This window comes from Erinaceus europaeus, chromosome 9 (assembly GCF_950295315.1).
Source record: "Erinaceus europaeus chromosome 9, mEriEur2.1, whole genome shotgun sequence".
In the NCBI taxonomy this organism is placed as follows: Eukaryota; Metazoa; Chordata; class Mammalia; order Eulipotyphla; family Erinaceidae; genus Erinaceus; species Erinaceus europaeus.
Window position 1 is genome coordinate 82575552 of NC_080170.1, and position 16782 is coordinate 82592333.

At 39.6% G+C, this 16782-nt stretch overlaps 1 protein-coding gene across 1 annotated transcript in view; it reads right to left on the bottom strand.

Moving 5' to 3' along the window:
* Nucleotides 1-3256: 3256 nt before the first annotated feature.
* Nucleotides 3257-16782, bottom strand: part of POGLUT1 (protein O-glucosyltransferase 1) — a 32025-nt gene continuing 18499 nt past the window's right edge. Inside the window, exons 6-11 of the mRNA XM_007532106.3 lie at nucleotides 14534-14593; nucleotides 11330-11429; nucleotides 6960-7018; nucleotides 5765-5932; nucleotides 4684-4740; nucleotides 3257-4351 (exon numbers count right to left, since the gene is read on the bottom strand). Coding sequence (XP_007532168.2) covers nucleotides 4195-4351; nucleotides 4684-4740; nucleotides 5765-5932; nucleotides 6960-7018; nucleotides 11330-11429; nucleotides 14534-14593 — 601 coding nt within the window. The 3' untranslated portion in view covers nucleotides 3257-4194. The remainder of the gene's footprint in view (nucleotides 4352-4683; nucleotides 4741-5764; nucleotides 5933-6959; nucleotides 7019-11329; nucleotides 11430-14533; nucleotides 14594-16782) is intronic.

Here is a 16782-nt window from a genome sequence, read left to right on the forward strand (position 1 = left end):
GAGCCACCTACACTTAACCCGCTGCGCTACCACCTGACTCCCCCAGCTCTAGTTGTTTATATGGTGAACCGTACTTTGTTCGTATTCCTGCTGTTACTCAAAAGGCTTTCAATTTCTGGAATTTTTATCAGGCAGAGGCGACATATTCCTGTCACTGCAGCCTCTATTAACATATAGACAGCAGGCATTTAAAATTGTTTTCTTGATTTGACCGTTGCTAGCAAGCATAGTATTATGCCTTGTTCTCTTAGCCAACTCTTACTCCTTTATCCTTTAACACATGTAATTCAAAGTTGCTATACATTTTTTTCTCCAGTTTTATCAAAACTGTTACACTCTGTAGGATACAATAAACAGAGTTCTGAAATTTGATAGCTGGAATTCCGTGAATCAGGCTAAGAGCAGTGGCTGAGACAAGCTGAATTAGTGTCAGGAAGCCTTCTCTGGTGTCTGGGTGACAGGACTAGATTAGATTAAACTGGTGGAGGTGACATCATGGCTGCTGTCAAAGTCTGAGCAAGCCAGGACCGAACTGAAACTATTCATCCTTTTTGTGTAATGGCGGAGGTGACATCACATTTGTTGCCAAAGTCCGAACAGACTAGAACTTAACTGCAGAGTGGGAAGTTCTAGACTAAACCGAAGCTCCTTGTTTTTAATTACATTGATAATTTGAGGACTCATTGGCTATATCGCAAATACACAAATATTACCTGGGGACAATAGAAAGAGATCCCCAGGGGAAGTACATAGTGACAACAATTATGGCAGTGTGTGTAACAAGACTAATAATGGCCTAAGAGCAGAAGCTACTGTACCCATTGAAAGGCTTTCAAAAAAAGAGTTACTTATCACCACTACAGCTTCTCAATTAGCTGGACTTAGACCAAAAGCCAGAATTAGGGGTGGCTTATTGTATGAGTGACGGACTGTGGTCTTCACCTAGTTATAAAAAGGCTCTACTGTTTACCTTCACGCACAGACCCCTGCCTTCACTTACAGTTATCTATGGTATATAGATAGAAGTTGTGTAGTTAAATAGCTATGTAAGGGTTAATGGATAAAAGTTAGTAAACTTTCATATAGGCAAAAGCTAGTGAACTCTCATATACTCAAAGGTTAGCTAGAAGAGAGTCCTCATGGTGTGTGCTTACTTTACAACAGAAGATTTCTTTAGGTAGACAGTTTGCTAGATGTTAGAAAAGTGTTACTTATATCCTTCCAAGAATGGGTTAAAAAAAAAAAAAAAAAGCTGATAGACTGAGCTCCAGAAAAGATATGCTAACCAACACAGACAGATGAAACAAACGGAATACCATTTGAAGTGATTTTGGCCACACCAAGGTCACATAGATGGTCAAAAGGGGAGGGCAGGCTGTCTCAAGACCAAGAAACTCAAGGAGAACTTGCCTATAATGATAATAATGTCTGGAGTTATTTTTATTGTTAATAAAAATAGTCTTGCATGATATCATCTGTATCCCTGTGAAAACTGTTTATATAATAAACCTCTTGGGAGTCGGGTGGTAGCGCAGTGGGTTAAGCGCAGGTGGCGCAAAGCACAAGGACTGGCATAAGAAGCCCAGTTAGAGACCCTGGTTCCTCACCTGCAGGAGAGTCACTTCACAGGTGGTGAAGCAGGTCTGCTGGTGTCTTTCTCTCCCCCTCTGTTTTCCCCATCTCTCTCCGTTTCTTTCTGTCCTATCCAGCAACAATGACATCAATAATAACTACAACAATAAAATAAGGGCAACAAAAGGGAATAAACAAATAACTATTTAAAGTAATAATAATAAAAAAATAAACCTCTGCAGACAGGGGCCAGAGGTGCCTCTCTCCTGCACTTGAAGCAGCTGATGTGTCTCTCTCTTCATTCATCTCACCGACTCCCCCTTTCCTGAAGGAACCCTGAATAACCTGCTGGGGCTGGCCCCCAGCATTTAACTCTTGTCATAGCACCAATACATTGCATCACAATTTTGTATTTCCTGATGTCTCTGTAGATACACTCAGGCTGGAGACCAAAAATATTGATCTCTATCTCCAAATATCACATATATGTTACTTCCCATATAGTGAAAGGGAAAACATTATGTGTGTGGTTTGAGTATTCCACTTCATTCAAATAAAGTATTATCTTTCCTTGAAGGAAAGTATGGCCTTTAGCTCTCTAAGAATAGGGTAAGTTTGGGATCTAGCTAGAATTAACAACAACAAATAAACTAAAAAAGATATGATAAAATTATTTTCAAAAAGCATACATTTTGCTTATTGTTTCACAACATCCTTATATGATCTAAACTGAGGTAAACATATAAGTATAAAATCTGAGTAGCATTTGCTGCACTTAAACACAAAGATGCCCTTATTGGTTCTTCAAAAGGTACATGATTTGCATTGATCCAGATCTCACAGTGTCTGTTCAATCCCTCTTGGAGTCTATAGGGAAGATCTCAGTAAATCAGTTGCCTCTACTTATGCTTCCAACAATTCTCTGCTATATATTCTGTGACATATCATAGAGACAGCAGATGAGTGAAACAAAATTCCCACTCCTCAATAAGTCGGCAAAAGTAGGAGACATAGGTAACTGTAATACAATGTGAAATCATGTAATACAGGCATGAGCAAGTTATTGTGACAGCCTCTAAATGTCTATAAATGGAGGGATTCAGAGAGAAGGTAGTGCTTGAGCTGGAATTTAAAACAAAGCAGTTAACACTCCTATGGAAATGCAACTTCAATATATAATCCAGAAGACAGAAAATTACTTTCCTTATTTAGTGAGAAGAAAATTAAAATACATAGAGAATGATAACATCTAATAAAGCCTCAGATGGACAAGGCAAAACCACAACTCAGAAGTCCCGATTGCTTATCACCACATTTAGCACCTAAAACACAGTAAACTTATTAATACTCCAAAACAAAATATCCAACTTTCAACATTTGCCTTATTCCATGCAATGATCTTACCAGTGATATTCAATTCCAATTAAAAAAAAAAACTTATTGTGAAGGAAAGTTTAAGACCAAATACATTTCTTACAGTTTGAATAAACTCTCTGATTTCAAACAAACAAATAAAAAATCTCTGATTTCATGACTCTCACAGTTTGTTAATTTTGAAACCTGTTAATGTCAAATAGTTTGTAAGACACGGAAGAGATTTCTCTGGGAAAAGGCTGGGACTAAGGGACAAGGACAGCTTTGAGTCACCAGACAATCTGAGGTGTTTTTTTTTTGTTTGTTTGTCTGTTTTTTTTTTTCTTTTTTTAGTGGGTAAAAGAGGCACTCCAATGCAGACTTGCACTAAAACAAGTATTTCTTTTGTTAGTAAGTGCTACAGTTGAATCCTCTGAACTCCCAATTTCAAAACATGGGGAATTAATTTCAGAAAAAAAGTAATTGTGTGTGCAAGAGTCAGAAGAATTGCTATTTTACACACAGTTCCTTTAAAGAGTAAGGATTACTTCCTAAATTTAAGAGGCTTTTGTCTTTTGTCTTTTTTTAAAGTCATAAAAAATAAGGGTAAGAAGGCACAAAAAGGGAACCTGAAATCCAAATGCGATAATTACTCATGGATTTGCCCCTTTCTATGTAGTATAACAGAAACCTCCTGAGTACCATAGAGTTTATCTTTTACAAAGAAAACCCCTACATCATTGCATGGCATGACTATAGCTTCCTTAGAGCTTTCAGGAAATGATCCACAAGTATTTTTCACAAACCCGTATAGAAATTTCTATTAAAATACATCAACAGAGATCAAACCTAGAATAACTGCAGAATTACAATGATGAGTTGTAACACAGTAGTTTCAAATGATTTTCTGCTCCAAATAATGGGACAAAGGGAAGCATCCCATGGACATTTCACAGTGGTGGAGATAGTTGTGTGGCTGGTCTGAGGCACAAGCTGTGATTGGTCCTTAAGAAATGAATGGTTGGAATGCGTTCGAAAACCCACACATCATGATTTGTGGTCCTTATTCAATCAAGATTTTGAACTGTTTCATATCTATATCAAACACTTTGAATGTTTCTTGGGAGTTGCTCTGGGTGCAGCATGATAAGGGAAATCAGGCTTTGGGCTTGATAATATTCAAGGTGTAGGTGTCACACTCATGGTAAACTGTTCACCAGAGGGTACCCAAGCTCTGCTATCATACAAAGATCTGTGATCTGATGATGGCTAGAGTTCAGTTTTCAAAAATTTGGGAGCAATCTGATCATAACCTTTCCTTCTTGTTACATTATAGGACAAGAATTTGGAGTATTCAGTCAACAGGTTTTCCCAGTAACAGGTGATGTCATCCATCTGCAAGTGGTTCATAATAAATTGGCTTCCCCTAGAGATAAGATTAACAAGAATATAAAACACAGCACTTAATAATATGATCAGATAATTGCTGACTGTTTGCCTTATATCAAACACTGCTCAGAATACTTAGTAATGAATCAGTACATTTGATCCTCAGACCAACACAAAAGCCATCAAGTCTATATATTTAGCAGTAAACCGTAGTACTTGTATATTTTTCTTCCAGGCCAGCTTTAATTCTGAGTATCTCTCTATATAATAAGGATGAAATCACTATCACCCTGGTAGCATTATTCATATAACTTTAGCTAGAGCAAAATGGGGTGATACCATGGAAAGAGAAAAATGAATAGAATTTACCTTTCAGCAATTTCTTGAGCTACATCATCATTTGCTTTCACAAATTGCAACAGTTCCCTAAAATGAAAAATAAGTCAGCCTATGAAATATAAACCGAGTTCACAAGTACTAAGTCAGAAGACCATAGACTTTAAAAAAAGAAAAGAAAGAAAAACGGAGTTGGGTGGTAGCTCAGCGGGTTAAGTGCACGTGGCACAAAGTGCAAGAATTGGCATAAGGATCCCAGTTCGAGCCCGCGGCTCCCCACCTGCAGGGGGGGTCACTTCACAGGTGGTGAAGCAGGTCTGCAGGTGTCTATCTTTCTCTGCCCCTCTCTGTCTTCCCCTCCTCTCTCCATTTCTCTCTGTCCTATCCAACAACGATGACATCAATAACAACAACAATACAAGGGCAACAAAAGGGAATAAATAAAATAAATATTAAAAAAATAATAATAATAAAAAGAAAGACCACAGACTGAGGTCAAGGATGTGTAAATGATGGGTTATTTGTTTTCTTTTTAAAAATGTAATGATATCCAGGTCCTCTCAGGAACAAAATAATAGCCACTACCATTCCCACCACCCTTCATCCCTCTGTCACACATATATACATATATACACACATAAAGGCAACCTGTCATCGATTTGGAATATGTTTGAGAAATGTGGGGCCAGGTGATAGCGCAGCAGGTTAAATGCTCAGATCGCAAAGCACAAGGATGGGCTTAAGGAATCCGGTTTGAGCCCCCAGCTCCCTACCTGCCGGGAGTTTGTTTCATGAGCAGTGATGCAATTCTGCAGGTGTCTATCTTACTCTTCCCCCTCTGTCTTCCTGCCCTCTCTCAGTTTCTCAGTTTCCTCAATTTCTCTCAATCTCATTTTTTCAAATTACCCACTCAATCTAATTGGATATTTTGGTAACAGTATCTACATGAACCAAGTCATGAAAAAATAAAAGCTTTCAATGGAAAAAGTCATCTGGAGTAGATGCCACAATTGAATGGAGGAATTAGAGGCTGACTATGGAAGGCCTCAGGAACTCTGCTTAGCAGAGAGCTGCTACTTACTGAACACTGAATGCTTAGCAGAGAGCTACTTACTGAACATTGGAGAGATCTGTTTTGACTGGGATATAGTGAACCCATGGCTTCAGTTGTGGGTAGAAGAATTCCAGCCACTCATCACCAACATGGAAAACTAGTGAACCACACAGGAAGAGGTGTTTGAACCGGAAACTTGCAGCCACACCTCGAAAATTAAAGAGATACCTAGGAAAGGAAACAAAATATTCTGATACTGTATACCTGTTGCCTTAAGTATGGCCTTTCCCCCATCTACCTCCTCTTCTTTTTTCTTCCTATCCTTTTATGACCATTTCCCTTCTCTTTCCATTTTTTTTTAAAGATACTTTAGTATGTTTCTGTGGAATTTCCATAAATTCCTTGCCTTCCCAGAGACTACAGGTTGTTCTGGAGCGAGGAAGAGGAGGTGGTTGGGGAGGGGAGGCATGGATACTCTCTCCAAGTAGGGTAGACAGGGCCAGGATCTGAGTGCTGGATAGAACATATACAGACAGATAAAAAAAAGACAGCTCACCCTTTCCTACAAACTTTTCTAAACCTAACTTCTGCTACCCTCACTCTCACTCTACCCCATGTCTTGTTTATCCCATAGGGTACCCTATTTAGTCAAAGATATCATTCTATTTCCTTTGCTCTGAAGACTGAAGAACAGGTATACTTATTAACCTTCAAAGACATGACCCCTAGAAACAAACTATCTAGAAAAAAGTGTTTTCTCTTCAGTATTTCTCATGCATTCACCTTTGTCTCCATCCAGTGGCCCATGGTACAGTGGGGTCAGCATGCATCTCTCTAAACACCAACCCCAAGACCCTCCTCCTGTCCTAGTTTTACCTGTTCATCAAATTCTTCCTCTTGACACTTACTTATAACATTTTGGTTACATATGGTTTATGCATGTTAAAGTGTAAGCTGTTTTATTTTTCTGATAAATACTTCACCTAATCTCAGGTACTGGCTGGGTAGGGTAGGGTGTGGAGAGGGGGACACTTACCACTTTGTTTACTAGCACTTGGCAGTAAGGAAGCAGGGACCTTATTTCATTATTATTTTTTTTTGCAGCTCTCATAGAACAAAGGCCAGAGAACTGTGCAGAATAGACCCTTGGTAAACAATTGATAAATAGATATGATTTGCGTCAGCTTCTCATGGAGAGCTAAACTATCTCCAAGACAGTAGGGAAACCAAGAGTTGGGAGACCTGGAAGTCTTACTTGTATTTGCAGTGATCTACAAGATGGACATCCTTAGCAGCTGGCTTTCCCAAAGTATCCTGGAAGTCAAATGGAAAGTTAGCAACAGCATTTACTGAAGATCACTGGGAAGCAAATGCTTAAAACATTTCATCAACATGACCCCACTTAAGTCACAAACATAATTATCCTACTTTGCAAATCAAGAAGTCAAGACTGCCAGTCAGAAGACTTGCTCAGCATCAAGTGACCCCATGGAGAAGAGCTCAAAATTTTGACCTGAATTCTGACTTTTTAGATTAAATTTCCCAAAGCCACTTAGGTCCTGCTCTGAACTCAGGGCTTGGCCTGCTGTGCATTTCACTCTGTGTATATAAGGTGCATGGGAGGTCACACGTGGTGGCTACTGGGCTTAGGGGTCTAGCTAACATATACATTTTGGTGTTCATGCAAGATATTTAAAAGCAAACGTTTAAGCATTAGTCAAATATATTAGTCAAACAAATATTCATCAAGTAAGTGTTGACAAACTTTAATTCAAATAAATATTGGTAGTATGGATAGATGGTAGAATATATATATTTTTTTATCTAGATTTCCAAATTTTCTTCTCAAAAGAAATAAGGATGGGGGGGTCAAGCTATGGCATACCTGGCAGAGCATACACTACCAAGTGCCACAACTGGGGCTCAAGCCCCTGGTCTCTATCTGTTAAGGGGATGCTTTATGAACAGTGGAGCAGTGCTCTAAGTGTCTCTCCTTTCTGTTTCTTTCTTTCTTTTTTATATATTTATTGGAAATCTACTTTCTTTTTTTTACATGATTTTTAAATATATTTATTTATTTATTTTCCCTTTTCTTGCCCTTGTTGTTATAGTTATTATTGTTGTTGTCATTGATGTTGTTGTTAGGACAGAGAGAAATGGAGAGAGGAGGGGAAGACAGAGAGGGGGAGAGAAAGAAAGGCACCTGCAGACCTGCTTCACCACCTGTGAAGTGACTCCCCCACAGGTGGGGAGACGGGGGCTCGAACCTGGATCCTTCCGCCAGTCCTTGCGCTCTGTGCCACCTGCGCTTAACCCACTGCACTACCGCCTGACTCCCTCCTTTCTGTTTCTTTTTCCCTCTCCATGTTTCACTTTTTATATGAAAACAAAACAAACAAAAAAACCAGGAATAGGTGATAGAGTCATATACGCATCAAGCCCTAGAGATAGTCCTGGTGGTAAAATAAATAAAAAGATAAATAGAATTATTAAAGGGCCAGGGGTGGCGCACTTGGTTAAGAACTCACACTACAGTGCACAAGGACCCCGGTTCAAGCCCCTGTCCCCACCTGCATGTGGAAAGCTTCAAAAATGGTGAAGCAGGGCTGCAGGTGTCTCTCTCCAACTCTAGCTCTCCTTCCCCTCAATTTCTCTCTGTCTCTATCCAATAATAAATAAATAAATAAAATTTGAAAGAAAAATAATTTTGAAAAAGGGGAGATATTATAAACGGAACTCCCATTCTCCTTAGAAGTAATAATTGGACTTAGTACCCTTTTCTGCTCTCTTCTGTGGCTCCTGAGTCTGAGACTTCTGTCTATATTCAGTCACTTCAGTTTACAGTAAATTCTTTGATGAGGGGAACAAGTTTCGTTTGCTTTTGTAGTTTCCCACAGATGCTACTTTTGACGAATATATATATATATATGTATATATATATATATATATATATTTTTTTTTTTTTTTTTTTTCTTACTAGAGCACTGCTAAGCCCAGGCTTATGGTGGTACAGAGGATTGAACCTGGGACTTTGGAGCTTCAGGTATGAGAGTCTCTTTGCATAACCATTATGCCATCTACCCCCTATTCATTTTTTTTTCACCAGAACAGTATTCAGTCTGGCTTATGGTGGTGCTGGAGATTGAACATGGGACCTCTGGTGCCTAAGGCTATTGCACTACTGATGGTGCTATTTCCCCCATATTTTAATTTTCTTTAGCAAGGCTTTTGAAATTTCACTGGCTTTTGCATGATCAAAACACATCATTTAACAAGGTTTAAGTCTAACAAATTTGACCCACAACTTGTTTTTGTATACAACCCATAAATTAAGGCTGGGTGGTGGCGCACCTGGTTGAGTGCATATGTTACAATGCGCAAGGACCTGGGTTCAAGTCCCTGGTCCCCACTTGCAGGGGGAAAGCTTCACAAGAGGTGAAGCAGTACTGAGGTGTCTCTCTGTCTCTCTCTCCCTATTTCCCTTTTCCTCTCAAATTCTGGATGTCTCTATCCAATAAATAAATAAAAGATTAAAAAGGGGGGGGGCAGGTGGTGGTGCATATGGTTGAATGCACATGTTATAGTGCACAAGAACCCAGGTTCAAGCCCTCAGGGGGAAAGCCTGGCAAGTGGTGAAGCAGTGCTGCAGGTATCTCTCTCTCTCCCTCTCTGTCACCCCCGTCCCTCTAGACTTCTGGCTGTCTCTATCCAATAAAGATAATTAAAGAAAAGAAAAAAGAGGGAGTCAGGTGGTAGTGCAGTGGACTAAGCGCACATGGCGCAAAGCACAAGGACCAGTGTAAGGATCCCGATTCAGCCCCTGGCTCCCCACCTGCAGGGGAGTTGCTTCACAGGCGGTGAAGCAGGTCTACAGATGTCTATCTTTCTCTCCCCCTCTCTGTCCTCCCCTCCTCTCTCCATTTCTCTCTGTCCTATACAACAATGATGATATCAACAATAATAATAACTACAACAAGGGCAACAAAAAAGGAATAAATAAATATTTTTAAAAATTAAAAGAAAGGGGGTCGGGTGGTGGCGCAGTGGGTTAAGCGCATGTGGCGCAAAGCGCAGGGACCGGAGTAAGGATCCCAGTTCGAGCCCCTGGCTCCCCACCTGCAGGGGAGTCGCTTCACAGGCAGTGAAGCAGGTCTGCAGGTGTCTATCTTTCTCTCCCCTTCTCTGTCTTCCCCTCCTCTCTCCATTTCTCTCTGTTCTATCCAACAACGAATGCGTCAACAAGGGCAATAATAATAACCACAACGAAGCTACAACAAGGGCAACAAAAGGGGGAAAAAAAAATTGAAAGAAAAAAAGAAAAAAAAAAGGAATGAGAGCTACTTGTTTTAAAAAAATAAAGAATATTTCTACCTATTTCTTAGGTCAAAAGAACCTGAGAGTATTTTATGACAAATGAAAATTACATGAATTTCAAATTTCAATGCCATAAACTAAAGTCTGTGAGAACACAGCCAAAGTCACTAGTCTACATATTGTATGTGGCTGTTTTAGTAAATAGAACAGAGACCTAATGATTCCCCAAACCAAAAAAATTTACTATTTGGTCCTGTAGTTTTTGACTACTGTGGTGCAGTGAATAAAGCACTGAAACCTGACGCATGAGGTATCAAGTTTGATCCCTAGCATCATACATGCTGGAGTGATGCTTTGGTTCCCCTTTCCTCTCTCTCTCATTATAAATAAATAAATCTTTCCTTTAAAAAAAGAGTCGGGAAGTAGCACAGCAGGTTAAGCGCATGTGACGCAAGACATAAGGACTGGCGTAAGGATCCTGGTTTGAGCCCCGGCTCCCCACCTGCAGGAGAGTCGCTTCACAGGCGGTGAAGCAGGTCTGCAGGTGTCTATCTTTCTCTCCCTTTCTCTTGTCTTCCCCTCCTCTCTCCATTTCTTTCTGTTCTAACATCAACAACATCAATAACAACAATAATAACTACAACAATAATAAAAAATAAGGGCAACAAAAGGGAAAATAAATAAATTAATTAAAAGTTGGAGGCTGGGCAGTGGCATAGCAGGTTAAGAGTACATAGCACAAAGCACAAGGATCTGTTCAAAGATCCCAGTTCTCAGCTCCTCACCTGCAGGGGAGTCGGTTCACAAGTGGTGAAACAGGTCTGCAGGTGTCTATCTTTCTCTCCCCCCTCTGTCTTCCCCTCCTTTCTCAATTTCTCTCTGTCCTATCCAACAACAACAGTAACAGCAACAACAATAATAACAATAACAAAAATAAACAAACAAGGGCAACAAAAGGGGAAAAAATAGCCTCCAGGAGCAGTGGATCTGTAGTGCAGGCACTGGACCCCAGTGATAACTCTGGAGGCAAAAAATAAATAAGTAAATAAAAATAAGTTTACAACTTCTGGTTTAAGTCTTCTCAGTAACATATAGTAATATAACATAGTATAATAGTCATATTGTGGAGTGGAAAAGCATTTTAAATTAAAAAAAAAAAGGTTCTACATATATACTAATACCAGTTTGTGGAACTTTATATTCATTGCACCAATGGGGAAAAAAAAACCTAATCTGAAGTTCTATCCAGATTCAATATTCTCTGAATGAGGATGGTATTGCTATAGTTCTATTCAAATGGCTGGTGATTACTTTCATAGATTTCCAGGCCTGGTTTTTGGTATATTCTGCATCAACAAGTTTTGGATTCTTCCGAGACAGAAGAATGAGAGGATCTCGTTCAGGACTTGTCCTATAAAAGAAGCACATGACAGAAAACTATGTATCCTACATCATAGAACTGTCCTCAATCTCTAAAATGTAAGCAGGACTTTGAAACACGTGCAATTATTATAGGCACAGATGGACAATTCACTGGTTACTGTAATAGTAGTGGAGGGGGATACTGGCTACTGAAGTACAAGTAGCTAAGTGGTCATGGGCTCATCCTTACTTTATCCCTTGGGAATGGAAAGTATTTGGCTCTTCTTTGCTTACATCTACCATAGTTTTTTTTTTTTTTTTTTTCCTCCAGGGTTATTGCTGGGCTCGGTGCCTGCACCATGAATCCACCGCTCCTGGAGGCCATTTTTCCCCCGTTTTTGTTGCCCTAGTTGTTGCAGCCTCGTTGTGGTTATTATTGCCATTATTGACGTTGCTTTGTTGTTGGATAGGACAGAGAGAAATGGAGAGAGGAGGGGAAGACAGAGAGGGGGAGAGAAAGATAGACACCTGCAGACCTGCTTCACCGCCTGTGAAATGACTCCTCTGCAGGTGGGGAGCCAGGGGCTCGAACCGGAATCCTTACGCCGGTCCCTGCGCTTTGCGCCACGTGCGCTTAACCCACTGCGCCACCGCCCAACCCCCCCATCTACCATAGTTTTAAAGGGTATGTTCTGGCTTTTTTCTCTCTCCACAGCCCTTATGGGTCTGTCCTCATGAACTATTTTTTTAACCTTTATATTCTTTTACATGACTTCTACCTCACTTCTTTGCTATAAAGAGTTTACATTTTATATACCTGAAAAATAAATAAATAAATAAATAAAAGCTATGTTCTTCCAGACACCACAGCTGTATACCTCCTTTTATCTAGGAAGAGTATCATATACCTCTATAGTCACTGGTACCATGACTAAAAGTGTGACTAGATAATTACCACTTATCAAAATATCTACTAAGTGGGACTAGGTGGTGGTATACCTGTTTGAGAATACATGTTACAAAGCAAAAGGACCTGGGTTCAAGCCTCCAGTTTCTGCAAGGGGGATAGCTTCATAAGTGGTGAAAGAGGGCTGCGAGTCTCTCCCCAACCCCCATCTCCTCTTTCACTCTCAATTTCTCTGTCTTTATCTTAAATAAGTAAAATTAAAGAGGGGCCAGGTGGTGGTGCACCTGGTAAAGCACACATGTTACAATGCATAAGGACCGAGTTTTGAGCCCCCAGTCCCCACCTGCAGCAGGAAAACTCTGAAAGAGGTAAAGCAGTGTTGCAGGTGTCTCTCTCTCTCCCTCTCTCTATCACCCCATTCCCTCTTGACTTCTGGCTGTCTCTACCCAGTAAGTAAATAAAAATAATAAGGGGAGCTGGGTGTAGCATGGCAGGTTAAGCGCAGGTGGCGCAAAGCGCAAGGACCAGTGTAAGGATCCCAGTTCGAGCCCCTGGTTCCCCACCTGTAAGGGAGTCGCATCACAAGCAGTGAAGCAGGTCTGCAGGTGTCTATCTTTCTCTCTCTCCATTTCTCTGTGTTCTATCCAACACTGAAGACATCAATAATAATAATAACTATAACAATAAAACAAAGACAACAAAAGGGAATAAATATTAAAAAAAGAAAAGAATAATAATTTTAATTTATTAAAAAAAAATGTCTATTAAGTGACTTTTGTCATATATGCTCTGAAAAGTACAGTATAATGTTAAAAAAAAAAAAACTGGGAGGGAGTCAGGCAGAAGCACAAGGGCCCGTGCAAGGATCCCAGTTCAAGCCCCTGGTTCCCCATCTGCAGAGGGGGTCACTTCACAAGCAGTGAAGCAGGTAGGTCTATACATATCTATCTCAATTTTTTCCTGTCCTATCTAATAAAATGGGGGGGGGGGGTGCTGGCACCAATCCCCAGCAATTACTCTGGAGGGAAAAAGCTGGGAGGGGGGGAGGGCATAAAAACCAGAAGATCATGCACAGAATAATCCTCAGTTATGGTAGTTTTTTTTTTTTTTTTTGGTTTTTTTTTTTTTGTAATTAGCAATAATCATGCTTTGGGTAAACTTCAGTAGCTCGATATTGCCATGGAAAAAAGCTAGAAGTATTGATATTTAAAAGGGGTTATGGGCTCCCTAAAAATGTAAGGAGAGGGGCTAGGTGGTGGCACACCTAATTGAGCTCACATGCAGAAAGACAAGGGTTCAAGCTCCCACTTCCAATATGCAGGGGGGAAGCAATGATCCAAGGGTCTCTCTTTCTCTTTCCTTCTCTATAACTTCCTTCCCTCTCAATTTCTCTCTATCTCTGTCCTATAAATAAGAATAAATACAATATTTTTAAAAAGAATCTAAGGAGAACTGTGGTCACCCTCTGGGGGGGGCATATTTCTCCATGCAATTTCAATGAAATTCTAAAATTGTCAAAGTTCAAGGGCTATAAAGCCTAGAACTTGTGACCTCAAGATTTGAGACGTTGGTCCCATCTGCATCTTGAGGACAAGTTAATAGAGGATGTGATCTCGGATAAGAACTTACCCCCAAACTATAAAACCCAACTCCCTTCATGGTCTCTTATGTCCATGTGTTTAGTAGATGTTCGCTTTGTGCCAGGTACTGGTCTTGGCACCAGAAATGTGGAGCTCAGTGACACAGAAAGGATCCTTCCCCAACTACTCTATCCAACTTTTTATCACTCTCAGTCTGTGTCCTTAGTGACTATTTGGCAGCTACTTGGGCTGATGAAAAAAGTCAGTCAGATGGTATAGGGGTAGTTCCTGCTCTGCCACTGTCAGAATGAATATGGGCAAGATCATAAGCCACTTCAAGGAAACTGTAAACTCTACAGCAATGGAACAAGTCACTTGTTGGTCCTGTTCAATATTACATATTTGATATCCATCACACTTATGGCACTCTATAAATATCCGCCCAATAACTGGATGGGTGAACTTTGCTTCTTTGAATTTCAGTTCAAGTAAGAGTGATTTAGATAAATAATTTGAGTTCTTTTCTAGTCTAAAATTCTGTGACACTATTTACTTCTTAGTTAGCTTAGCTTCCCCTTTGCATTAGAGTTTGTCACACCATAACTACTTATATTTTGCACATTAACTGAAAGACTACATTTGCAAAAAGTCTGAAAATATAATTACCTTGATCCTCGGAAATATGCTGTAGAGTTTTTCTTTTTCCATGGCCACTGGGCTGCTGATCTAAAAACAGATTTTAATTACTTTCTTTTTTTGTTTGTTTTTTAAAAATGATTTTATTAGTGACTTAATATTGATTTACAAAATTACAAGATAACATGGGTATAACTCTACACCGTTCCCACCACCACAGTTCTGAATCCCCAGTCCCTCCATTATAAGCTATAGCACTTTCCCTAAAGTTGCAGATATCAGTTAAGTATACTTTCTTTTATTTTTTAATTTATTGGGGAATAAATGTTTTATATTCAACAGTAAATACAATAGTTTGTACGTGCATAACATTTCTCAGTTTTCCATATAACAATACAACCCCCACTAGGTCCTCTGTCATCCTTTTTGGACCTGTATTCTTTTACTTTGGTGCAATACACCAACTCCACTTCAGGTTCTACTTGTGTTTTTTCTTCTGATCTTTTTTTTCAACTTCTGCCTGAGAGTGAGATCATCCCATATTGATCCTTCTGTTTCTGACTTATTTCACTTAACATGAATTTTTCTTTTCCTTTTTTTTTTATTGGGGAATTAATGTTTTACATTCAACAGTAAGTACAATAGTTTGTACATGTATAACATTCCCCAGTTTCCCATATAACAATACAACCCCCACTAGGTCCTCTGAATTCTTCTTGGACCTGTATTCTCCCCACCCACCCATCCAGTCTTTTATTTTGGTGCGATAAGCCAATTGCAGTTAAGGTTCTACTTGTGTTTTCTTTTCTTTTCTTTTCTTTTTTAAATTTATTTCTTTATTGGGGAATTAATGTTTTATATTCAACAGTAAATACAATAGTTCGTACATGCATAACATTCCCCAGTTTCCCATTTAACAATACAACCCCCACTATGTCATTTATCATCCTTCATGGACCTGTATTCACTCCAGAGTCTTTTACTTTGGTGCGATATGCCAATTTCATTTCAGGTTCTACTTGTGTTTTCTGATCTTGTTTTTCAACTTCTGCCTGAGAGTGAGATCATCCCATATTCATCCTTCTGTTTCTGACTTATTTCACTTAACATGAATTTTTCAAGGTCCATCCAAGATCGGCTGAAAACGGTGAAGTCACCATTTTTATAGCTGAGTAGTATTCCATTGTGTATATATACCACAACTTGCTCAGCCACTCATCTGTTGTTGGACACCTGGGTTGCTTCCAGGTTTTGACTATTACAAATTGTGCTGCCAAGAACATATGTGTACACAGATCTTTTTGGGTGGGTGTGTTGGGTTCCTTAGGATATATCCCCAGGTGAGGAATTGCAGGATCATAGGGTAGGTCCATTTCTAGCCTTCTGAGAGTTCTCTAGACTGTTCTCCACAGAGGTTGGACCAACTGACATTCCCACCAGCAGTGCAGGAGGGTTCCTTTGACCCCACACTCTCTCCAGCATTTGCTGCTGTTACCTTTTTTGATGTATGACATTCTCACAGGAGTGAAGTGGTATCTCATTGTTGTCTTTATTTGCATTTCTCTGACAGTCAAAGACTTGAAGCATTTTTTCATGTGTTTCTCAGCCTTTTGGATCTCTTCTGTGGAGAATATTCTGTCCATGTCCTCTCCCCATTTTTGGATGGGGTTATTTCTTCTCTTGTTGTTGAGTTTGGCAAACTGTTTATATATTTTGGTGATTAGCATACTCTTGTCTGATGTATGGCATGTAAAGATCTTCTCCCATTCTGTGAGGGTCTCTTGGTTTGGGTAGTGGTTTCTTTTGCTGTGAAGAAGCTTTTTAATTTGATGTAGTCCCATAGGTTTATACTTGCCTTAGTCTTCTTTGTAATTGGATTCATTTCATTGATAATGTCTTTAAAATTTATGTGGAAAAGAGCTCTGCCAATATTTTTCTCAAAGTATCTGATAGTTTGTGGTCTAACATCCAAGTCCTTGATCCACTTGGAACTTACTTTTGTATTTGGTGAAATATAGTGGTTCAGTTTCATTCTTCTGCATGTTTCAACCCATTTTTTTTCCAGTACCATTTGTTGAAGAGACTCTGCTTTCCCCATTTAGTAGTCTGGGCACCTTTGTCAAAGATTAGATGTCCATAGGTGTGGGGGCTTACTTCTAGGCTCTCAATTCTATTCCACTGGTCAGTGTGTCTATTCATGTTCCAGTACCAAGCAGTTTTGATGACAATGGCCCTATAATACAATTTGAGATCTGGGAGTGTGATGGCTCCAGTTGTGT